This window comes from Musca autumnalis, unplaced genomic scaffold (assembly GCF_047663935.1).
Source record: "Musca autumnalis isolate F117 unplaced genomic scaffold, ASM4766393v1 scaffold_5, whole genome shotgun sequence".
Taxonomy (NCBI): Eukaryota; Metazoa; Arthropoda; class Insecta; order Diptera; family Muscidae; genus Musca; species Musca autumnalis.
Window position 1 is genome coordinate 188,920,791 of NW_027412088.1, and position 25,276 is coordinate 188,946,066.

The 25,276-nt window shown below is 36.6% G+C and overlaps 3 protein-coding genes across 3 annotated transcripts; all 3 read left to right on the forward strand.

Annotated features, from left to right (window-relative positions):
- Positions 1 to 247: 247 nt before the first annotated feature.
- qkr54B (quaking related 54B) lies at positions 248 to 2,956 on the forward strand. Its single transcript, XM_073990099.1, has 6 exons — positions 248 to 493; positions 668 to 952; positions 1,022 to 1,146; positions 1,268 to 1,896; positions 1,962 to 2,227; positions 2,299 to 2,956. The coding sequence occupies exons 2-6, from the start codon at positions 730 to 732 to the stop codon at positions 2,376 to 2,378; spliced, it is 1,323 nt and encodes a 440-aa protein (XP_073846200.1). The 5' UTR covers positions 248 to 493; positions 668 to 729; the 3' UTR covers positions 2,379 to 2,956.
- On the forward strand, positions 2,550 to 5,733 carry LOC141405583 (uncharacterized). Its single transcript, XM_073990100.1, has 2 exons — positions 2,550 to 3,259; positions 5,036 to 5,733. Exons 1-2 carry the CDS (start codon positions 2,550 to 2,552, stop codon positions 5,112 to 5,114), a joined length of 789 nt encoding a protein of 262 aa, XP_073846201.1. The 3' UTR covers positions 5,115 to 5,733.
- Positions 5,734 to 9,840: 4,107 nt separating this feature from the next.
- Tes (testin LIM domain protein) lies at positions 9,841 to 13,945 on the forward strand. The gene is made up of 2 exons (XM_073990639.1): positions 9,841 to 10,298; positions 11,390 to 13,945. Exons 1-2 carry the CDS (start codon positions 10,013 to 10,015, stop codon positions 13,654 to 13,656), a joined length of 2,553 nt encoding a protein of 850 aa, XP_073846740.1. The 5' UTR covers positions 9,841 to 10,012; the 3' UTR covers positions 13,657 to 13,945.
- The last annotated feature ends 11,331 nt before the right edge of the window (positions 13,946 to 25,276 follow it).

Consider the following 25,276-nt stretch of genomic DNA (forward strand, 5'->3'; position numbering starts at 1 on the left):
TTAAATTTTTTGGCATATTATTCAAACAGCACACACACATACAAGGATTGTGTATATTGTTTTGACGTTTTAGGAACAGTCGAAAGAAAACAATTAAATTGACAGGAAGCTTTAGCTAACCTTTCTTATTAAACCATGGTGAAATCATAACTCCACATGCACAACTTCCAAAAAATTTTGCTGGGAATAATCGACAATAATCGATTTCTTCTATCACTTTTCCATTTATAGATCCCTACCTAAAACTGCATTTGACGGCGAACTGGCTGGCTCTGTAGTTCAGGTTTTCACGAAAAAAATTAAACTTCAACAGAGGAAAAAGGAAGAAAATCTTTTTAGCAGAGAAAGTGAAAGTGTAGTCCTCTAATTTCCAATTAGTTTAATACTGTGAATTTTCATAAAAATTAATTAAAGATATATTAATTAAAATATATATTTGTGGCACAAAGGAAGCGAGATCTATTTTTGTTGTCAAACAAATATTTTCAGAAATGTATGTTGGCGTCTGAGTTTTTTGTTCTCTTTTGCTTCATGTTTTTATATTTTTTTCGGGAGAGAGAGGAGAGTGATATTTGTGGGAAAATTAACAAAAAAAGTGTTTTGTTCAGTGTAATTACAAATCAACTTTCTTCTTTGTTTTTTTTTTTTTTTTAATTCAAATTATAAGCATTCCAAATAAAAATAACTTTGGTGGAAAGTACGATATAGAGAAGTGAAGAAAAATCAACCATGGCCAGTAATGGCGATTACACAGGACCACACAATGGAGATAATTCCCATGTTGGTGGTGGGGGTGGTGTAAATGAACAGCATCTTGTCAGTTCCAGTATGGGAGGACCTATTGATACCAATTATCTAAATGAAAAGGCCAATGAATATGTAAGGGATTGTCTCAATGAAAAGTCGCGAATGGATCGTAAATTTCCCATAGCGGAAAAGTTATTGGATGCAGGTAAGGTTGATGTGTGAAACGGAAATTAAGTTGGAAAGTTACCTAAGGTTTCCTCGTTTCTTTCTGTAGAAGTTGAAAAGGTGCAAACAACTGGTCGCTTACCATCAAAGGAACAAAAATATGCTGATATTTATCGGGAAAAACCGCTAAGAGTATCCCAAAAGGTCTTAGTGCCCATAAGAGAACATCCCAAGGTAAGCGTTGACAACAAATATGGAAATCATAAGTGGTGTGACCAAGTAACGAAAAAAGAAACAATTTTGGAAATATTTTGCCTAAAACTATGCAATATTTTTAAATATTTTTTTCTTATAGTTCAATTTTGTTGGCAAACTATTGGGACCCAAAGGCAATTCCCTGCGTCGTCTGCAGGAGGAGACAATGTGTAAAATGACCGTACTGGGACGAAATTCAATGCGTGATCGTGTCAAAGAGGAAGAGTTGCGCAAATCGAAAGATCCAAAATATTCCCACTTGAACAGTGACTTGCATGTGGAAATTTCAACGGTTGCACCACCAGCAGAGGCATATGCTCGCATTGCTTATGCCATGGCAGAATTGCGTAAATATCTCATACCCGATAGTAATGATGTTATACGCCAAGAACAATTGCGAGAACTAATGGATAGTACACACATCACCGAGGATCAAAAAACAACAGGCTATAAGAAAATTGTACCGCACACCCCCTCAGCAGTTGGTGGCGGTACTGGCATCTTAACTGGTCCTGGTAGTGTTATTAGCTCCAATCTTTCAAAAAATATTTTACCATATAATAAGTCTGGTGGTGCAGGTGGTGGAGGAGGAGGCGGTGGTGGCGGACAAGGTGGTGCAAACAGTGTTTCCTCGGCAGCATCAGCATATAACAAAAATAATGCAGCACCAAAACAAAAGGTTATGTCTATATTGGAAAAGGCACGTTCAGCCATGGAGGAAACTTATGGGTAAGTTGTTGTTTTAACATTAATAGTGTTTTCATTTTAACGCCATTCTTTTTGCTATTTCAAAGACGCGGATATGAAGATAATCAAGGTTTCGATCATTTACCACCAAGCTATGATACACCATATTCGCCATATCCACAAGCACAATCTACGCATAATCACAATCCCCATATTCCCCAAACACCTGGTATGGGAATAAATCACTTGAATACTGGTAGAGGACCCTATGACACGGCTGGCGATTATGAATCGAATGATTATAATAGACGTGGCGGTGGCGGAGGTGGTGCTGGTGCTGATTACTATCAAAATCCCACAACAGCATATGGCGGTGATTATTTGAAATTTCCTTTACTCAATGTGAATTAGTTAAAACTTGTATTCAAATTCTCCTCATAACAGCTGCAGCTGCTGGTATCCAGCCAAATAATGGAGGGTTAAATCCGAATCAAAACCAAAATCGCAGTCATGTTAATAGGTGAAATTTATTTGTAGCACCAAATCACTTACAACAACAACAAAAAACACAACAGCAGCAGTCTCAGTCGCAGCAGCAGCATAACACTGTTATTTCGAATACACGTTGTCCTACGATTTCCTCTTCCACACCTAATCCAAACTTGAAAACGGGAAATTTACCTCATCAACAGCTGATGTCCGCCGATACTCAAGATCCCCTTGAAACCGTTGTAACAGAAAATGGCAATGGATTTGGTGGTGGTGGTGGTGCTGGTGTCGAATTAAACAATAACAACTATTTGTACAAAACCTCCAATACTACAAATTCTTCTTCGTTGGTTATGAGTACCCCCTTTTTGGCTACTGACAAAACATTCCAACAACAATTGGGAACAGTTTCTCTAAAAAATCAACTAAATCTTCAACAACATAATGGCCCAATCACCACAACTCAAGCACCACCATTAACTTCGTCAACTTCCTCCACACATATAATGACAATACCAACACAAAATTTCCCACCGTCTTCAGACGCTCTCAACAACAACAGCAACAATAATATTAACAAAAATAGTATGAACAGCAACAATGATAATCAAAATGAGATTTTAAATAATAATAATAAACCAACAACAACAATGACTAATGCTGCAGTAGCACCTACACTGTACAACAACAATCTGCTAAATACAACAATTACAGGATTCAATGGCCATCATCATCACTATAATCATCAACAGCATCTTCATCAAAACAATATAACAAGTAACAATAAAACAACAACAACAGCAACATTATTACCACCAATACATCAAACCACCATACCAATGGGATCGTCGTCCTCGTCGTTGTCCGATCAACAGCAGCAACAACGTGCGACAGCCAATAGCTTATTGTTTGTAAGGTATTAAACAAAATCCAATGACATGCAATAACCCTTATACAAAAATGTATTATCCTTGTTAAAACTTAACCCCACAAAAGCTTCTAACCACAAATTGAGGTTAAGATATTTTGTGATTTTTTTTTTTTTTTAATTTTTTAGTTAACATTTGTTTGGTAATAAGTCTTTGTGATATTTTTTGAGAACAAGTGCATTTTAAGGTCTTTACTTTGATCGTTTATGTGCTTTATATTCGTGGAATATGAGATTTTTGCTTAGGGGCACATCCAACAGTTCTGCTAAAAAAAAAAGACTTTTTCAGTTTAGATTTTGTGACAGAGAAGTAGGTTCAGATATAATCAATTATCCCACGGGATACATAGAAATCCGGAAAAATGTAGGCCCATATATCAAGAAATATGAACATAAGCTTAAAAAAATCTGTATTGATCCCCGAAACTATACATAACTTAACAAGGTCGAATGTCCAAGATTTGGAATAATCCGTTTTGTGCCACCTAGAGGATCTTAGGAGGCACTTTTTTCAAACAAAAGGTTCTTAGTAAGCACCTTTTCTCGAGGAGTCTTTTAGGAGACACTCTTTCACATGGAAAGTGTCTTAGGAAACACCCTTTCTCAATGCAAGGGTCTTATAAAGCACCCTATCTTATGGAAAGGGCCTTAGGTAAACCCTTTCTCGAGGAATGGGTCCTGTTCTCGAAGAAAGGGTCTTATGAATCACTCTTTCTCATGGAAAGGTTATTAGGAAGCACTTATGGTTCCGGCACATACGGTCCGTTGTGAGTCGCGTCGTGCGTTAAAAACAACAACCACATGAAAAATGTGTAAATGATACCAAGTTTGTTCTCGAATTTTTCATGTGGTTGTTGTAACGCGACACTCAATGTGCCGGGGCCATTATTCTCAAGGAAAGGGTCTTAGGAAGCGCCCTTTATCAAGTAAAGGGTATTAGGAAGCAACTTTTCTCAAGCAAAATGTCTAAGGAAGTACATTTTTTCAAGCAAAGGGTCTTGGGAAGCACATTTTCTCAAGAAAAATTATTTTAGGAAGCACCCTTTTCAAGCAAAAGGGTCTCAGGAAGCACCTTTTCTCAAACAAAGATTCTAAGGAAGCATTCTTTTTCAAAAATAGGGTCTTAATAATAGCTTTCTTAGGAAGTAGCATTTCTTGCAATCTCATTCTCTCAAGCAAAGGGTCTTAGGAAGCACCTTTCCCCAAGCAAAGGAAGCACATTTTCTCAAGTCTTTTCTTAAACACAGGGTCTGAGGAAGCATGTTTTCTCAAGCAAAGAGTCGGTGCAAGTTGAGTTGAAGCATTAATCTCGGATAAAATTATAATTTTTCCTATATAGCCGGCCTTCGGCCGAGGATTTAAGACTTTCTCCTATGGACAGGAGCCAATCTAGGGAACGGGAAAAACATTTTCTATTAAATTAAAATTTTTTCTCTAAGTAGCCGACATTTAACAAGGGAATTTTCGGAGCTTCGGAGGCCCATATCTCGGGAAGTATGGACTGCCGCAATAAATGTTATATATATTTGTGATCAGGGTAACGAGACCTACCTGTGGAAAAAATTTGGACCCGATCCGAGCTTAATGCTTCAACTCATCTTAAGCCATCGGATCTGAAGAAGCAATTCTAACACTTGTAACTTGACCATTATTAAAAATTAAAACTTATATTTATCACTGAAACTTATTATCTTCTATTATGAAAAGACAAAAAATCTACATAACAATACTCAACAAAATATTATACATTCATATCTTTTACAGACCTGCAAATCATTCAACAACAGCCACAACAACTTTACATGTTGGTAAATTACCGTTTTTGCCAGTGCAATTTATATGAACTCTCTCACTCTCAATCAAGAACTCTCCTAATAACAATATCAACAAATATCACCACCACAACCACAACTACCACCCACCAATCAAAGCATACTCTCTTCTCTCCCTCTCTGTATCTTTACAAAGAAAAAGAACAGCAACAACAACAACTGAACAAGAACACAATAATTAAGTAATTTTTTCATCATAAATTATATATTTTAACTTTAAAAAATTTACTTAACAAATAAGAAAAACAAAAAGACAAAGGAAAACAAATATTATATTTACATTACGAGGAAGAAGATGGAAAAAGGAGAAACACAAAAAATCACAGTGTTCGGCACAACATGGTTCTCAAGGTTTTGAACAACAAACTAAAAAAGTAAACAAATGGAAATCAAAAAATTTTAAATTAACAATTTTTGTTTGAAAACTAAATTTACAAAAAAAAAAAAATAAATAAATAAAAAGAAAAGAGATTTCAAATTTCGTTAATAAAAATTTGCTTTAATTTCGAAAAATATAAACATAAAGATCGAAACCTTGGCATGGATTTTGCCGTCCCTGTGTTACCTAAGGCTCAAAGTCTTATAAATACAAAATAAAAAAACAAAACCTAAAAAACAACACTTTAAGAATTATTAAACAAAAATACGATTACGAAAAAGGGATACAATTCAAAATGAACAATTAACTAAAAGAAGAATAAAGAAAAAACAACAACATAAATAACTCTTAACTTATAAAACAAAATAAAAAATATTTACTAAATAAAACTGTAATAACATTAAACATATACATATATATTTACAACAATATTTAATTATTGTCAACAAAAATAAAGAGATTATAAATAAAATACTTTAAAATTACAACAACATATATATTAAAAAAATTCAAGAAATTTTCAACAAATAAAACAATTAAATATATATTAAACAAACGTTAATACGTTAAAAAACAAAAAACTCTCTAAACTCTAAAACGATTTTTAAAAATAAAAACAAGAAAAAATCCAACAAATCGTAATAATTGCTAAACCCAACAAAGCATATAAAATATAAATTGATAATTATTAAAAACAAAACAAAATCTATGAACAAACAGAGGGAAATAACCAATATAAACGTACAATATCACAAAAGACGGGCACATAATGAAATAACAACAAGAAAAAACAGATTTAAAGAAAAAAAAAACAGAAACTAAATGAAACATTTTTAAAACATAATGACTCTTAAACTAACAACAAAACCAAGTACATATTTTCGAAATGTTACTTCTAAACACGGATAATAATGAATGAGAATCGAAAACACAAAAAAAAGAAATGAAATAAACAACAAGAACAACAAAGAAACACATGATTACTTTATAATACTAAAAACAACAACAAACAGAAGAAAAAAACATAATTAACAAATATACACAATATATATTTATATAAACATACTTATGCGAAATAAATTAACAAAAAAATTTATTAAATATGCAATATATCTAAATGTTATAATACAGACAAAAATAAAAAATAAAACAACAACATAAACCAACAATAAAAATAAAAATTAATAATTATAAACAAACAACAACAAAAATACAAAATATAATTGTCCAAAATAAAAAGTCAATATTCGCCTATGAAAAAATTAACCCCCATTATTGGCATTTTTATTTGGGAAAATATTGGGGGATGCTCAGGGTGTCTTTATAGGCGACTTTTAGTAACTAGGGGTTCATAGTGTCATTTGTTTAATAATTCGTAAACTTTTGGGATAAGTATTTGATTGGGGTTATTCTAAACGAAAATTCCACGTGAGTTCTTTCACGTTCTCCCTTAAGTTGAAACGGCAGAAAGACAAAACTCATGGGGAATTTTCGTTCAGACAGGTATGTGATGGAAAACGATTCGACTCGTTTTGCCGTAAATTTTTGCTCGAAATCGTATATTTCGAATTTTATTATTTTTTAATTATTCAAATAAGTGGCGAATTTTATTATTTAAAATGAAGGGCGTTTGCGAAGCAAAACTATATATATCAGGCATGTCACAGATTCCGATCGGAATGGTTTCAATTCCGTAATTTCATTTCGATCGTTTTTGTTTTAGCTTCTTCAGATTCCGATCGATTTTGTAAAATCGGAAAACTTCATTATTTAGTATAAATATGAAATTAAATGTAAATTTGTTAACAAAACAACATTTTTATTATTTCCAAGTGTTTTTAGAGAGTTTTAAAGTGGCAAATTAAAAAAAAAAAATAAAAATACAATTCCGTTTGCAAAATCAAAAGTGGTTTCATTCTGAAAAATTCTTCGTTTTCTGAAGAAGCTAAATACGGAATTAATTCCACTTTCGATCGGAATTCGTTTCTGTGACATGCCTGTATATCATCAAAGTCAGCCCGAATAAATACCATTTCGATTCGGTTTTCTTCACATACTTGAGAATAACCCCCGATATATGTACTTTTCATTTCATGACGCTTTTCAAGAAATCCTTCTAAAACTGGCATAACCTCACAATATTTTATGTGGATTTATTTGACGTATACGCAATGTAATTGACATTTGAAGCCCAGTGGGTTTATTATATGCCTGTTCCAGAACCTGCAAGAAGCTAATATTTTTACTACGATAACAATTTTTTACTTTGTTTTTGTATTTTTGAACCCACACGCAGAGCTATAGGTTTGGCCCTAACTGGGCCATGGTAAACGTCAAAAAAATACTCATCATAAATCCAGTGGATTTTATTTACATTCGAGTTTTTTCGAGTGAGAATTATTTGATATATGACATTTGCAATAAAAAGTTATAGTACGTTTATATATAACCGGATTTAACAAACCCACTGGGTTTCAAATGCAAATTCCTTTGCGTATACATCAAATAAATCCTCATTAAGAAGGTTAACCCTGCAATAGGCTATAATATAAACATGACCTTAAATTCTCCTATTTTAAAACTAGTACAAAAATTTTATTTGTATAATTAAAGTTATTTTTTTGAAAGATAAGCAAAATTCAAGATTAACCACGTCACCGCCAAACAATTTTACATAAGAGAAATAACGACCAAGCCTTCCTCTGAGAAATGAACGATTGGCAAATCTCTCGCTATACATTTTAGGAATTCAACTTAAGATGATAACAGAGGTGTTTTCATAAGTTTAAATATTTTAAAGACCTTTAAGAAATATGCACTTTATTAGGAAATATATAATTTATTAAAAAAAAAAATAGAAAATAGAAATAGAATCTTAAATAATGATCGATTGGCAAGGCGGCAAGGCATTAATTAATAAGTTTCTGAGGTACCTATTCAATGTGAGTAGCAATTCATAATTTCGAAAGCCCCTGCTACACGGCGAAATAAAATTCAGGAAATTATGCGCTCCTAGATCGAGTTCTATACTACAGTAATTTTATTAAATTGCTGTTGTGTGTAACTCGATCTAATATCCCCTACAAATTGGGAAAGTTTTTAGGGCAAGCTTCAGCGTTTGGCATCAGACACAAGAAGAAGAGATTGTTGTACGTACCCGGTCAACACTAGCGTGAATTTCATTAAAAAAGTTCATGAAATTAGGTGTTCTTAAATCGAATTCCCCACTACAGCAATTTTATGATTTTACTCTACCATGGAGGTCGATCTAGAGACGCATAATTTCATGCAATTTTTTTTAATGAAATCACTATAGTGTGGACCGGGACTAAGGGCCCAGCAAAAATACTCATTACAAATTGGCCTACTATCTCATTATTTTAACACGGGCATGTCATAGGGAGTAAGTACTTACTTTTTGGCACTTAAAAGTAAATAAATAAGTAGTTACGACTTGAAGTAACCAGGGAGTAACTACTTATTTATCTACTTTTTAGTGGCCAAAAAATAAGTACTTACCCCCTATGACATGCCCGTGTTGGAACAACTCTAGTTTAGTAAAAACTCTCCGATTTTTTTGAAATTGTTTCCAGAGGTAGATATTGTTGCGCTGATCACGGAAATGTATAATTTTCTTAGGGGACGGACCCGGTTACCCGGTTATTGGACCCGAAAGTCCGGGTACAAAACCCGGGTTGGACCCGGCTCTACTGAACCGATTGCTACAAAATGGGTATCATCGGAAAGCTTAAGGAAATACCTATCCAACAAGTGGTGATGGGATTATTTTCAGGTGGTCAGGTGATATAACCCAAAAACTGATTTTTGGACCCGGATTTTTTCATAAAACCCTCAAAAAGTCGAGAATGGGTCCATTATGGGAGCCCGCTTAATGTACGTCAGATTATAGCTTCCACTTTAACCTTTCCAAAATGGTGCTATATGTTGTAATACCTTCTCTGGATCCAGAGATATGGCTCTTATGACCACTTGTTGGATAGGTATTTGCATAAGCTTTCCAATGGTACCCATTTTGTAGCAATCGGTTCAGTAGAGCCGGGTCCAACCCGGGCTTTGTACCCGGACTTTCGGTTCCAATAACCGGGTAACCGGGTCCGTCCCCCAAGAAAATTATACATTTCCGTGATCAGCGCAACAATATCTACCTCTGGTAAAAATTTCAAAAAAATCGGAGAGTTTTTACTAAACTAGAGTTAAGCCAAAAAATCAAATTTTATGAGTAAAATAAGAATCAACGGTCGAACTCTTCTTCTTGTTGATTTAACGAATATAAATGCCCACTCACTTTGAAGTGACAGCTCAAAAGCTTAATTTGATTTGTGTGACAAGGCAACCCTGGCAACAAATTTGCAAAGATTTCCATTTTATTTTGATTCCTGCCATTTATCGGTCGTTTACTACTTCCTCTTTATTGGCTTTTTTAACGCTTTGTAAATTGCTGAATAATTAATTTGTGGGGTGGGAGTAATGAAGTAAAGATTTCTTACCTTGTACACCCAACAGACAACAATGAACAATAAAAACTCTTGTGTGGAAACTCCAGCAGCGCCGGAATGGCTTTCGAAATTAGAGGATAGACGTGAAAAGCTGAAATGCTCGAAATTAGGACATGAAGCAGGCTTCGGTGCTCAATGCAGTGTGTGCGAGGATAAGTGCCCCGGATTAGATTTACATTTTTGGCGTAAGGTTTGTCGCAACTGCAAATGCCGCAAAGATCAGCATATGTGTCAAGACGATGATACATCTGGTTGGGCACAATTTGAGATACTTGGCCAGATACGTTCCAAGCCAGCATGTAAGTAATTCTTTTGATACTTTTTTCCCTTTGCATCTTTCTTGAGATCAAGTTGAATGTTTTCATTAAGCTCTGATCGGGACCAAATTTTTCAAACAGGTAGGTCTCGTCACCTTATATATATAACATTTATTGCGGAAGTCCATACTTCCCGAGATATGGGCCTCTGAAGTTCCGAAAATTCCTTTGTAACTTCCCTATATTTGAAGGGATAATATGGATACTATTGTAATGCTTAAGGGATATACTATCATATTCATACATTTTATTATAAATAGACGGTCTTCGGAACAAATTGAATACTCTACCAGCTGACGGAAAAAATTTGAAGATTTTTTTTAAATTGTAAGTTTTTTCTAATTAGCCGGCCTTAGGCCGGAGCCAATTTAGGGCACGAAAACAACATTTTTTTTTAATTTAAAATTTTTTCTTACTTTAACAAGGGAATTTTCGGAACTTAAGAGCCCCATATCTCGGGAAGTATGGACTTCCCCCCGGAAAAGTTTATATATTTGTGATCAGGACAAAAATATCTACCTGTGGTAATTTTTCCAGATTTTTCCGCCAGGCGGGAGAGTATTCTATTTATGCCGCCGGGGATTTAAGACTTTTTCTATGGACAGGTGCAAATCTCGGGAACGGTAACAACGTTTTCTTTAAAATCATACATTTTCTCTAAATAGACGGTCTTCGGCCGAGGATTTAAGACTTTTTCTATGGACAGGTGCAAATCTAGGGAACAGGAACAAAATTTTTTTTAAAATCACAAATTTTTCTCACAATAGCCGGCCTTCGGCCGGGGGTTTAAGGCTTTCACCCATGAACAGGTGCAAATCAAGGGAACGGGAACAAAATTTCCTTTAAAATCATACATTTTTGTCTAAATAGTCGGCCTTTAACAAGGGAATTTTCGGAACTTCAGAGGCCAATATCTCTGGAAGTATGGACTTCCGCAATAAATGTTATATATGTATATTTTTGATCAGGGTAACGAAACCTACCTGTGAAAAAATTTGGTCCCGATCCGAGCTTAATGAAAACATTAAACTTAAGCTATAAATAATTGTATTCCCTATTTCCTCTCCTTTCAGTCATCAAAATAAAAACCTTGGCAAGTCAACCTGTCAAAGTGGACTGGGTTCCTCCCAATGTTGCTCCAGATGTTGTTGCAGATTATTTGGAAAAATTGGGTACTACAAATGTACCAGTTGCTGGCAGTGAAGCTGCCGCTAAACGTAAACAACAACTCGAATTCCAAGTGCCTCCACATGATTTGGATGCAGAATTTTGTGATAATCTCACAGAGGCTGAATCAACCCAACTACAACAATATGTACAAAAGATACGTGAAAATTGTGTTGGCCAGGGTAGTGTGGTGCGTGTGGGTAATGTTGCATATGGTACGGTGGCTAATCTACACAAACCACCCTTAGTTCAGGAGCTTCCACCATTCAATGAGGGAAAATATTGTGAGGTTATGTCAGCCCTGAAGGAACCGCCAGTATCTGACCCCATTTTGGCCACATTATTATCTAATGAAAAATTGTCCAAGGCCATATTGGAACCGGTGTCATATTCCTTTCCCAAAATATTTGTGGCCTTTTCCGAACCTTTATCAGAGGGACCTTTATCGGAGGCTGCCTTACTTAAACTTCCCAGTGTGGTAAAGGAGAAATTAAATGGGCTTAATGAGGCAGCTGTTGAAAGTGTGGTTCTCAACGGACCTGTCTATGATAAAATCTTTGCCAATTTGAAAAGCAGCAATTTGGATATTTCACGTGATCCTCGTTTGGGACCGTTGATGGATTTACGCAAAGAATATTTGGCAAATCCTCTGGTTAAAAAGGAACTAGATGGCATGGTATATATGCCCTCCAATGCCTCCTACAGCTCTCCTTTAAAGACTCCCTCGAAATTTCTGAGAGATTTGGCTTTCAATTCCCCATTGCCACTAAAAACAGCCTCGGAGAAGGTGAAATTTGGTGCCCAATTGTCACAAGACACTCCCATGCGGAAAGTACAATTTGGTGCCCAACCAATAAACAGCATTATACAAGACTGTCATTTACCCGCAAATGTGGATTATGAACGTGATCCGGTATTTGCCAATATCGTATATTCTGAACCGTTAAAGCAGGCCATACAAAATTCCAAACTCCAGGGTGGCCTAAAAGCAATTCCCATAAAAATTGGAATGCCCGTTAACAGTGGCAAAGCTGACATATCAGAAACCCCACTAAGTCCGGCAGCTAAGGGAAAACTACAAGCTATGGGCATAACACACAAGGATATGTTACAAAGTGCTGTTCTCAATGCTCCTTTTTATGAGAGGCTATTTAAAAATCTCAATGACATGAACATCAATTACGGCACATGCTCACAATTGAAACCGTTGGAACAATTGTCACAGCAGTTACGTGCGGATCGTCCTCTCTACGAAGAGGTGAGGGAATATGTTACAGCTTTACCGCGCAGTTTGGATATTGCCTATGCTCCCATAAACATGAATCTACAACAGGCCATGAGCTCTTCACGCAGCACTGATTCTGGTTTTGATTCGAAACCCTCAACACCCAATCACAGTGGCTATAATGAATGTGATGTCAATGCCTTGGCTGGTAAGCTTACATCCATACCTGGCATACAAGATATGAATATGTATCCAACGGTGGCAGCTTCTTCATCCAAAGTGGATCCCCTAAATCCCCTAATGCAAAACCTAAAGCTTCAGGAAAGCCATAACCAACCAACTACAGCTGGTGCTGCTGCTGTTAAACAACTGCTATGTCGTGATTGTGAAAAGACAATAAATTTCGGTGAAGTTGCCGTTAAAGCTGAACGTGCTGGTAAAGAAATTGCCTGGCATCCAGAATGTTTCCGTTGCCATACATGTCGTGAATTGCTGGCCGATTTGGTATACTTTTTCCATGGTGGTCAAGTGTATTGTGGTCGTGACTTGGCAGTGAAATTGAAAATACCACGTTGCAAAGCTTGTGATGAATTGATTTTCACCAAGGAATACACTGCTGCCGAAGGCGCCACATTCCACATCAAACATTTTTGTTGCTATCATTGTGATGAACCGCTGGCTGGTCAACAATATGTACCCGATGAAAAATCCAATATGCCCTTGTGCCTTAAATGCTATGATGAATATTTTGCAACCGTTTGCCAATATTGTCACAAAACTATCGGTCCCAGCGATAAGGGTGTCTCCTGGACCAACATACATTGGCATGATTCGTGTTTTGTTTGCGCTGGAAAAATGTGTGCCAAGTCGTTGATTGGTGGACGATTTTGTGTGAAACAAAATATGCCGTTTTGTAGTCCAGCCTGTGTGCGCAGCATTATTGAGTAAATCTCAAGGTTTTACAGAAGATGATGTTGATGCCTTTTTTACTTTGATGCCCCCTTTCTCACGCGAGCTGCAGAACGAACTTATGAAAGTATTAAATAATAAGAAGAAAAACAAAGTATTTTTTTATATACAATATACACAACTTTTTATATTCATATATACATAGTATATATGTATTTTATATATATGCCTAGATTTATTTATATTCATAAGAAACTTTTATGCACAAAATGAATTCCATTTACATTTCTTTTTTATAAAAATATATGTATTTAATATACCAAGTACAGATAATGAGTTTTATTTGGACGAAATCCGTTCCAGACAATTTGGAGCCGCACCAAAACTCTCAAACTTGAGTTTGGACCGAATTGGTTGACCAACTGAAATGCCCAGTTTCAGTTTTTTTAATAAAAAAAGTGAAAAATCTTTATAAAAAATAAAAAGTTTTATAAGAAATAAAAAATAATATAATTTTTTTCGATTATTTTAATATATGTGTGAATATTGTGAAATGACCTGTTTTGAGGGTCGAAAACGGCAAAGTGCGAAAATGGGTTTAAATAAACATTTTTCGGCTTATACTGTCGTATAAGACTGTTTTATGCATTAATTAACCGTGCGATATTAAGGATTTTTTAAAAAGGTTAATGGTAAACCCACGGAAATGACTTTTTTTCCTCTGCATTTCTAACAATTTTTTTTGAGGGTGCCATGTTGTATTTGATCGTCAGTTGGGAATTTTCCCATTCCCACATTTTCGTATTCTAAATAAAATTTTGTGGGAGTTTTTCCCCATTTCCCATCTCCCCTCATTCTGAACGAAGTTCGAATTGGGACTTTTGTCCCCATGGGAAACAAGTATGCATTCTCTATCTTGAATTATGGGAAAATTTGTCCATTTTTTGCTGCTCCACGTCGTTGAGAATATGGAATATGGAAAGCGTGAGAATGGGAAATTTTGCTCCCATGGGAATGTTTAGAATAGGGCTGGGTATGTTTAATAATTCTATAATAAATTTATTAAATAATTATCATAGATAAATAATCTCAAAATTATATTGAAAATGTCATTCCCGTGTTCCTTTTATCATTAACGGGGGTAGAAAATACCCACGGTAATGATGGAAACGTAACTATTTTTGGATTTAAATGTGCAAATCTTAAATTTTTTATAAAATATAAAGTTCCTTTTCCAGAACCTGCAAGAAGCTACTAATTTTTACTACGATAACAATAACAATTCCTTTATGTTATCCGAAAAAATAGTAAAAATTAGTAGATTCTTGCAGTTCGGGAACAAACAAAATTAATTTAAAAATTATAATCTAAATAGCTGAAGAAATACTCACCACAGGAACATGCACAAAAGCACTTCAACAGTTCTCAAACAACTGACTACATCACTTAATTATGGAATATTTTCGCCGAATCGACAAAAATATTCCCTATTTGGACATAAATATGAAATAAAAAATTGCTGAAATTGGGGAAGGGAACAAATTCCGCACGGAATTTTTATTCATGATTGCCCTGATAGAAATAATCGATTCGAATAAAAAACAAATAAGAAGGTATCAGTCAGCTGAGCCGACAGAGATATACTCTCAGCCACGTACCCGAAGAAAAAAAGTTAACACAATACTTCTGTAGGTTTTTTAGCTGTTGGGAAAATTTTCCAGGATGGAAAGGGCCGCAAAAAACTACATGTTGCAACAAAATTCAGAATGATCCAAGACGAGTGCATTTTTTCCAAACTTTGGGTAGGGTGGGTGTACCCGTAGGAGTGATCCGATGTAGTACATATTCGGACCTAATACAAATCTGTAGGAAATAATTTTTTTCTTTATTAGTCTATGATATAGATATTTTCTTTACAGACTATATAATTAAAAATGTTGTACTTAATTTTTAGAATTTAAATATATTACAATTTTACTTTTCAATTTACAAAGTTTGAGATAAATCGATTTCTCTCTTAAAGGGTTATTTTACACATTAGCCAGTTTAGGTGGTGTCGGTAGGATTTTCTGGGCCTTTTTGGTTCGTATCTCAGTAAGTAAGGACTTGCCCACGAAAACAAAATTACAACCCCGTAACAGGGGCCGCAAGTGCAACCTGCTGCATCACAAATAAGATAAGATCAGAGAGGAGTTGTTAAACTATACTTTTTCCAAATTTTGTGTGGGATGTACCCAAATGAGTGGACCGTTATAGTCCATATTAGAACCCGATCTATGCCTGAAAGTAATATTACCAATAGCAAAGTTTGGCTCAATTCGGTTACTCCCTCCTAGAGTTATCATGCCCACAATCTTGGCGAAAAATTTTGAACCTTTGTGGGGGAGGTACCGGAAGGAGTGGACCGATATGGTCTATCTTCGAACATAAACTAAGTTTGGACAATATATTGAAAGACCCAAAATTTGAACCAAATACATATGTTGATCCGTTCGAGAGTTATCGTGCGCTCCAACTACGACACATGGTACTATATGGGTTGTTTGCAGTTTTTGTGCTGATTTTTGAGGAAGTATTGTAGAGGCGCTTGTGATGTATTTCCGTTTCCTTAATTGTGTTCGTTTTCGCTTCAACGCATACATAGACATTTGATGGTAATGCAGTTTATGTTACCAAAGTCATCCATAAGATATGCTTTAGATAGCTGAATTTGGTTGGAAATAGATAATTGAGCCTAATTGTTCTTGGTTATAGTTTTGTTTCTTTCTTTGGTAGACATTTTGGAGATCGTTGTATTTCGTGCTCTTATTTATTGAATATTGATTTTTATGCCATTGGAATATTTCCGAGGATAGAAATAGAGGGTGTCAGGAGGCCATCTTCCTCATTTTTGCTTGGTCATTTAACAGTGAAAGTCTTGTGCATTGTGTTCATTGAATTTTCGAATAAATGTTCATCTGTTTGAAGCTTTGTTGTTGACAAACCGAGATAATAATTGATTTTATTTGAAATTAATGAGCTTCACCTTTTCATATGAACAAGCTTAATTGATAAACGTGTAAGTGGAGTTTGAAATACATGGGAATATACATGTTATAAAGAAAGTATAATTTTCTAGTGATTCCCAAGCTGAATTCTTTTGTTTTGCTTCTGCCAACTTGACCGCCGTTTCGCTGGAGTGCATACTCATCTTGATGTGCTAAATTCTGATCAAATTGAAATTACAAATTACACATAGTTTGATTGTTGCAAATTCTTTTGATAACCTCTGTATGTGCATACTTTTGTGTTATGTGCATGAGCATTGATGTACCCTATTTGGTCACTGTTTGGATTGGTTTTGTGTCGACAAGGTGAATATCGTAAATTGGACTCTCTCAAATGTATATTTCTCATTGTAATAATTTCCAGTTTTGTCATTAGATCAGTCAATACCCTTCGCAACACTAATAACAAGTTGGATAGTGAGTTCTCGCAGCCAAGATAATTCTGCATGATTCAGTACAGTCGTGGTTTTCTGTGTGGTCGCCCAACTTGTAATTCTAATTTCGTGGAGCTCGATTCATACCGGGAAAACACCCTTAAAGTTGTGTTCTGAAGGAGCAGATTTCATTTGCAGTGTCAAGTGTCCGCAGTGGAAGATAAAAACCTGGCGTATTTTTACTGGGAAAAAATTAATATCCTCAACAGTTCATCATTGCTAAATTGTTATTTTATAATTTCTGGCTAGTTAAGGTAGTGTGTGTGTACGAAAGAACTTCCATTTAGTGAAAGAAGAGGAAGAGAGCAAGCGATACTATAAATTCCGATAATTCAAATGCAAATATACAAGCAGAATCGATTGTGGTATTTGAACAAAAGTAAGAATTGTCCAGAAAATATTAAGAGTTCAAACATTATATGCCTTGAAGTATATTTTTTGTGCGTATATCAAGCTAACCTCAAAAAGCGTCATCATTATATTCACCAGGCATCTACCAATGAAAGGCCTTTCATCGAGGGAGCCCGAATAACGTAAGTTAATATTGTTCTCTTAATACTCATTTTTTATTGCGGGACAATCAATTTACTTCTCCTTTGTTTTGGTCTCAAATTATTTGGAAAGACTTGGTTTCTTTTACCGACACTAATCTAGTACCGTTATTCTATGAGAGAGATTGATTGTTCCCCAAAATAATTATTAATTTTGTTCAAACTACATATATATAAAAAAACTTAAATTATTTTTTTTGGTTAAGTTGAAAATATTTGCATTATCCTTTTCCCGGAAAGAAGGCTGACATTTTCTTTTTGAATGCTGCCATTGTATTTTTATAGGCATTACCAACCTGCGGTATGCTGTTGATGGCAACAGTTTGAAAATCATTGCCATAGTCCAGAGCGCATTCGAACAGAAACTGTTATACCTAGTGTTATTATCAAATTTGCTCTGAGAATTGGGTCGCCCATAATCTCTAAACATAGTTGTTTTTTTTTGTTCTCCCTTTGGAACTTATTTTGTCTAGTCTTTTTGTGCTTCTCCACCATTTATTTTTTGTTCCAATTTGTTAATATATTTTACCAGGTCATTGACCTAGCTTAAGCACCAGCTGTTACAGTTTTACAGTCACCTTTAGATTCTGTGCTGAAACGTACACACATATTCTTCAATTGAATATTAGTTAATCCTAGCTTTATATATATTTTTGTATTATGTCTAAAATTAGGAAGATGATTATTTTTAGATTGGCTTATTATAATTCAAAATCTGCTTCGTCTTGAACAATCACCATATTTACCGTATGAGGTTAAAAAAATGTTATTTTTTTGTAATTTAGTCATTAAATCAAAAATGAACTGAATCTCTACTTTTGTTTGACTTAACAAGGGACCAAGGGTTGGTGTAAGGGGGTACGGAATATGGGTTACCTTGGAATGTACAGTGGGCACCCGGTAACATGGTTGGGTGGGCAGTCGTTTGTGCAGCTTCATCAGCACAACGCAAATCAAGCTTTAGAGAATTAAAAATGCTTCCATCTTCTCATCTAAAAACAAATGCATGCTTTAACAATCTATTAAAATGTTTACTGTAGCAAATCTCCCACAGACTGTGGTAAGATCCCAATCCCACCGACGAGCTATAAGGCCGAGTATATGAGCATGCCACCGCCACTTTGTTCTGTGCTAGGAGTTGTACGAGGCTCATTCATGACCTCGTAAGGAAAAAAAAAATCTTTTGTTGCATGCTACATAAATAATTTTTGGCGCCCAACGTGGGGCCCGAGTGAGTTGAAATCATCTGTGGTCTATTTCAAATAGCAAAATAGCCTAATATAATGTATATTGTGTTACATCACTTGGTTCCAATTTCTTTCTTTATTTCCTTCTGTACTGAATTCTTTCGTCTTTCATATGTGGGGAAAACTTAGTATCCTTGGAACTTACAATTCATATAAGTCGTAGTACCGATGAATGTAACCAGATACGGTTATCCTTCTTCCTTATTAACTTCTTGAGAACTTGTTTTTAATTTTCTTTATTGATGGAAATCAGTTTTTCGGAACTACAGTTCTATAATTGACCTCATAAGGGAATTTATTGACATTTTTTCTATTTTTTACGATTTGGAAAATGTAAATGTTGTAGTGGATGTTTACTTCCAATCTAAATTGACTTTCTTTACTATACTTTTTCGCATTTCTGGGAACACATTTTTTTCTTTAAAGCTTTTTTTAACCCCTACTAATCTTTGGTTACCTTTAATAGTCAAACATACACACGCATTTATTTCGAATTTGGAAATTATTTCAGAAGTTTTGTAAAGATATTATAGATTTTGTCGTTGTTGTGAATCCGTCCTGTTATTAGAGTTGAAATTGTTCAGCGTTTCGACAGATTTACTTTGAAATAATTGTAGTCGTTGTCATATTTCTTGTCCTTAGTCAAGATGCCACTGACTAGAAGCGACGAAAACATACCTGCTGCATTAGCGGCTGAAGGAAACGAAACTATTTGTGGAGTTTGTAAAGGAAATATTGTGGATAAATCTAGCATGACTGAGTCTATCTGCAGACATTTATTTCATAGAGTCTGCATTTCCAATTATGTCAGAACTAATACGAATTGCCCTGTTTGTAACACTAGGATTTTGAAAGATAATTCTGCATCTACGTCACAGCAATCGAAGAAGAAGCCTACTTCACCTATGACAACAAGATCGTCATCAAAAGCGAAAACTTTTGATTCGAACAGGACAACTGAGTCCAATTCATCAACGGAAAATCAACAATCTTCTGAAGAGAGTCGTCCTCAAGCTGGAAATATGACATCTGAAGCGACCTCGGCGATGTCAAATGTTAATTTGAATAGCATAGAAGATGTGTTGACAAGAACGTTAGCTAAGCAGCAATCTCAATTTTTGTGCAATTTGACTGGTCAGATTTCAATGTTAGTTGAAGAGAGTTTAAGGTCGAATTTGTCTCGTTTGAACTCGAATCCTAATCCTAATCCTCTTTCGTCGTCGCCTAACATGAATAGAGTACCTGTAATGCAGACTCTACCAGATGTAGAACAAAGGACTCTTGAGCAATTGCTTGGGTTACCACCTTCTTCTGGGAATGCTGGTGCGAATCACAATAGCTCGTCCACAAGTAGGAACTTAGGAAATCGGTCTCATTCGAATGCCCCTTCCACTGTAAATGATTTACTTTTTAGACCTGACAAAGTGAGTCAAATCATGTTTAATTGGAAGTTAAAGTTTAGTGGAGGATCTAACTGTTTACCGGTGGATGCTTTCATATACAGGGTCGAAGCTTTAACTAACCAAACATTAAACGGCAATTTTGAAATATTATGTGGTAACGCTTCTGCACTCTTTGAGGGCAAAGCAAATGACTGGTTTTGGCGTTTTCACAAAACCGTCAACAATGTCACCTGGCCTGAATTATGTCTTGCGTTGAAACGCCAGTACAAGGACTCTCGAACCGATGTCGACTACAGGGAAATGATCCGAGATCGTCGTCAAAAGCCGAACGAGTCCTTTGATTCATTTTATGAGTCTGTTATAGATCTCGTGGATAGGCTCGATCAGCCCTTAAATGAAGCCACTTTGGTGGAGATTCTGAGAAGAAACCTCTTGCCTGACATACAGCACGAGATCTTGAATATGACCATTACCTCTATTGGTCAGCTCCGTGAGGTATGTCGGCGCAGAGAGTTCTTTATGCTGGATGTTCACCGAAAGCATGGTGTATCCACTAATAGAATGGGAAATTGGCAAAAACGCTTATCGGAGATTGGGATGGAGACAGGGCAACCCCCTGAAATGCTGACACCTGATGATGACGTTTCTGAGATAAGTCTGACGTGTTGGAATTGTCACAAAGTGGGACATAGATACCAAGATTGTCTGGCAGAAAGATCCGTCTTCTGCTATGGGTGTGGGGCTCCCCAAACATATAAGCCCAATTGTCGCAAATGCAGTGGAGGTTCAAAAAACTTCACAGCGACCGCACCAAAGGGTGCAGTGAATTCCACAGGGAGTCACAACCCGGAAATGAAATAAATCACACCTCTCATACTACCCCGCATGATGATAACTGCATTGAATCTGGACGTGACTTCAATTTACCTGAAAATGATAAGATGCAACAGAACGCAGCTAAGTTAGGAAACGAGAATGCTGTTGAAAAGCTTAAAATACTGTCTAAACCTGATTCTTTACAAAGAAGCGGCCCATGTCCGCTCATACCCTTCCATGAGCGTCTGCAAAATTACTACAGAGTAAGGGATAGAATCTTTGGAGAACACCATAAGCCTAGCAGGTCAAGTCGGAGAATTAAGGATTTTTGGCGCAATGTAAAATCAATAAAGAAATGTTTTTCGGTATCTGTTCTCGATAGGAGAGGTGATATACGTCCTTACGCGGAAGTCGAGTTGCTGGGGAAAACTATACATGGCCTACTGGACACAGGAGCCTCGGTTACTTGCCTAGGGGCCCAAGCAGCTACCGATTTTTTGTCATCAAACGAACCTTATAAATCATTGAATACGACTGTCAGAACTGCCGATGGGAAATCGCAGCGAGTCGTTGGTTATATACAAACTGAGATTTCTTTTCGTGGAAGAAGCTCCAGCATTCGAATCTTTGTTGTGCCAAGTTTGTCTCAGAACCTGATATTGGGCATAGACTTTTGGCGTCTTTTCGACCTACTCCCTTGTTCCCTGTTGCCTATCGTAGACCATATTTATCCATATAATAGTATTAGTGAAGTTCTTGGAGATAAACCTCTCTCACCTCGACAGATGACCGACATGCAAAGAGTCATTAGCTTATTTCCCTCTTTTGCCAAGGAAGGCTTGGGCAAAACGAATATTCTATGCCATATTATTGACACTGGGGATGCCAGGCCAGTGAAACAGAGGCACTTTCCTGTTTCGCCGGCCATAGAAAAACTAATCTACGACGAGCTTGACAGGATGATCGCGATGGGGGTTATAGAGGAATCTGCGAGTGCCTGGTCATCCCCTGTGGTATTACACAGAAAACCAGGTAAAAACCGTCTCTGCCTTGATAGCAGAAAACTCAATTCCTTGACAATTGGTGATGCCTATCCGCTCCCCCATATTGATGGGATACTTAGTCGCCTTCCCAAGGCCGAATATATTAGCAGCATTGACCTCAAGGATGCCTTTTGGCAGATACCACTTGAGGAGTCATCGAAAGGTAAGACAGCATTCACGGTGCCTGGGAGACCGTTGTATCATTTCAAGGTCATGCCCTTTGGTCTCTGCAATGCCCCGCAGACCATGTGCCGGCTTATGGACCGGGTGATACCAGCGGCTCTCAGGACCGAAGTGTTTGTCTACCTGGATGACCTTCTCGTGGTATCTGCCACCTTTGAGCGCCATATTGAAGTGCTGTCAGAAGTTGCTAAGTGTTTGCGTCTGGCTGGGTTAACCATAAATGTCGAAAAAAGTAAATTTTGCGTCAAGGAAGTTCGTTATCTTGGGCATGTTGTAGGAAATGGTGTCATCCAAACTGACCCGGATAAGGTTGCGGCCATAGTTGACTTTCCAATACCCAGATCTGTGAAACAGATCCGTCGCTTTCTGGGAATGTCGGGTTGGTACAGGAAGTTTATTAGGAACTACGCTGCTCTTTCTGCCCCTTTAACAGATTTGACAAAAGCTAATCGAAGATTTTCGTGGAATGATGAAGCCCAAAAAGCCTTTGATACTTTAAAGTCCATCTTATGCTCAGCTCCTGTTTTGCATAGTTCCGATTTTTCACAGCCATTTTATATTCACTGTGATGCTAGCAAAACAGGGATAGGAGCTGTGTTGGTGCAAAAAAATGCGGAGGGTGATGAGTTTCCGATAGCATTTATGTCTAAGAAACTCAACCAAGCCCAACGCAATTACAGTGTCACCGAACAAGAATGTTTGGCAGCAATGCTAAGCATTAAAAAATTTCGAGCTTATGTCGAGGGGCATGAGTTCACGGTGATAACGGATCATGCTTCGTTAAAATGGCTCATGTCCCAAAGCGACTTAAGTACAAGGCTGGCAAGATGGGCTTTAAAGCTTCAGGGGTTTCGCTTCAAGATTGAGCATCGTAAGGGCACGCAGAATGTAGTTCCTGATACGCTCTCCCGTATCAGCTCCGACAGTTTGTCAGATGTTGATGGCCTCTGTGTGTTGGATAATGAACAAGGAGTGTTTATAGACTTGAATTCGCCGTATTTCCAGTCGGAAAAATACAAAGAGTTGCTGGAAAAGGTTCAGAATAATAGTAATGGTATCCCTGATGTGAAAGTTGTTGATGGGTTCTTGTACCGTAGGATGGAACATGCCACGGGAGAGCAAACCACTGATGACTTGGCTTGGAAACTTTGGGTCCCAGTGGAGTTGGTGCCAGATTTGCTGAGAAAGCACCATGATGATCCGCTTTCTTCACATTCAGGTATAAATAAGACTCTTGAGAGATTGAGAAGGTACTATTTCTGGCCTAATATGGTTAATGACGTAAAGAACTACATTAATTCGTGTGATACGTGTAAAGCCACAAAGCATCCAAACTACGTTATGAGACCTCCTATGGGTAAAACTGGGGAAACTCATAGATTCTTTCAGAAGTTGTTTATCGACTTCCTAGGTCCTTATCCACGATCTAGGACTGGCTCAGTTGGAATTTTCGTTGTACTGGATCACTTTTCCAAATTCTGCTTTCTTCATCCGGTGAAGAAATTTACGGCTGATGTTGTTATAAGGTATTTGGAAGAGTCTCTGTTTCATATGTTTGGGGTACCAGAAGTCATAGTCTCGGACAATGGTACCCAATTCAAGGCAAATAAATTCAATGACTTATTGAAAGGTTATGGTATTTCGCATGTGTATACTGCTGTTCACTCCCCTCAGGCCAATGCGTCTGAGAGAGTGAACAGGTCGGTCATTTCGGCAATAAAGGCTTACATAAAACACGATCAGAAGGATTGGGATGAAAATCTCAGCAGGATCTCATGTGCACTTCGATCTACGGTTCATTCGTCCATTGGCACCTCTCCGTACTTCATGGCTTTTGGCCAACACATGGTGACCAATGGATCGACATACAAACTTTTACGGAATTTAGGCATGCTGGAGGATCGGTCAGTGCAATTCAACCGTTCAGACTCCTTTGACATAATTAGGCATAAAGCTGGTGAAATGATGAGGAAACAGTTTGAGAGAAACGAAAAAGTTTATAACCTCAGGTCTCGTGTTGTTTCGTACGATATTGGTCAGGAGGTTTACCGCAGGAACTTCTGCCAAAGTAATTTTGAGCAAGGGTTTAATGCTAAATTGGCTCCGAACTTCGTAAAAGCTCGTATTCGTAAAAAGCTTGGCAATTCTTATTATGAATTAGAAGATCTACAAGGACGGTCCATCGGGAATTATCATGCGAAAGACATTCGCCAATAATTCATCACAAGCGGTATCAGCTTTCGGGTTTATCAACCCCGAAATCTGATCTTTGTGGGGGGTTAATGTAGAGGCGCTTGTGATGTATTTCCGTTTCCTTAATTGTGTTCGTTTTCGCTTCAACGCATACATAGACATTTGATGGTAATGCAGTTTATGTTACCAAAGTCATCCATAAGATATGCTTTAGATAGCTGAATTTGGTTGGAAATAGATAATTGAGCCTAATTGTTCTTGGTTATAGTTTTGTTTCTTTCTTTGGTAGACATTTTGGAGATCGTTGTATTTCGTGCTCTTATTTATTGAATATTGATTTTTATGCCATTGGAATATTTCCGAGGATAGGAATAGAGGGTGTCAGGAGGCCATCTTCCTCATTTTTGCTTGGTCATTTAACAGTGAAAGTCTTGTGCATTGTGTTCATTGAATTTTCGAATAAATGTTCATCTGTTTGAAGCTTTGTTGTTGACAAACCGAGATAATAATTGATTTTATTTGAAATTAATGAGCTTCACCTTTTCATATGAACAAGCTTAATTGATAAACGTGTAAGTGGAGTTTGAAATACATGGGAATATACATGTTATAAAGAAAGTATAATTTTCTAGTGATTCCCAAGCTGAATTCTTTTGTTTTGCTTCTGCCAACTTGACCGCCGTTTCGCTGGAGTGCATACTCATCTTGATGTGCTAAATTCTGATCAAATTGAAATTACAAA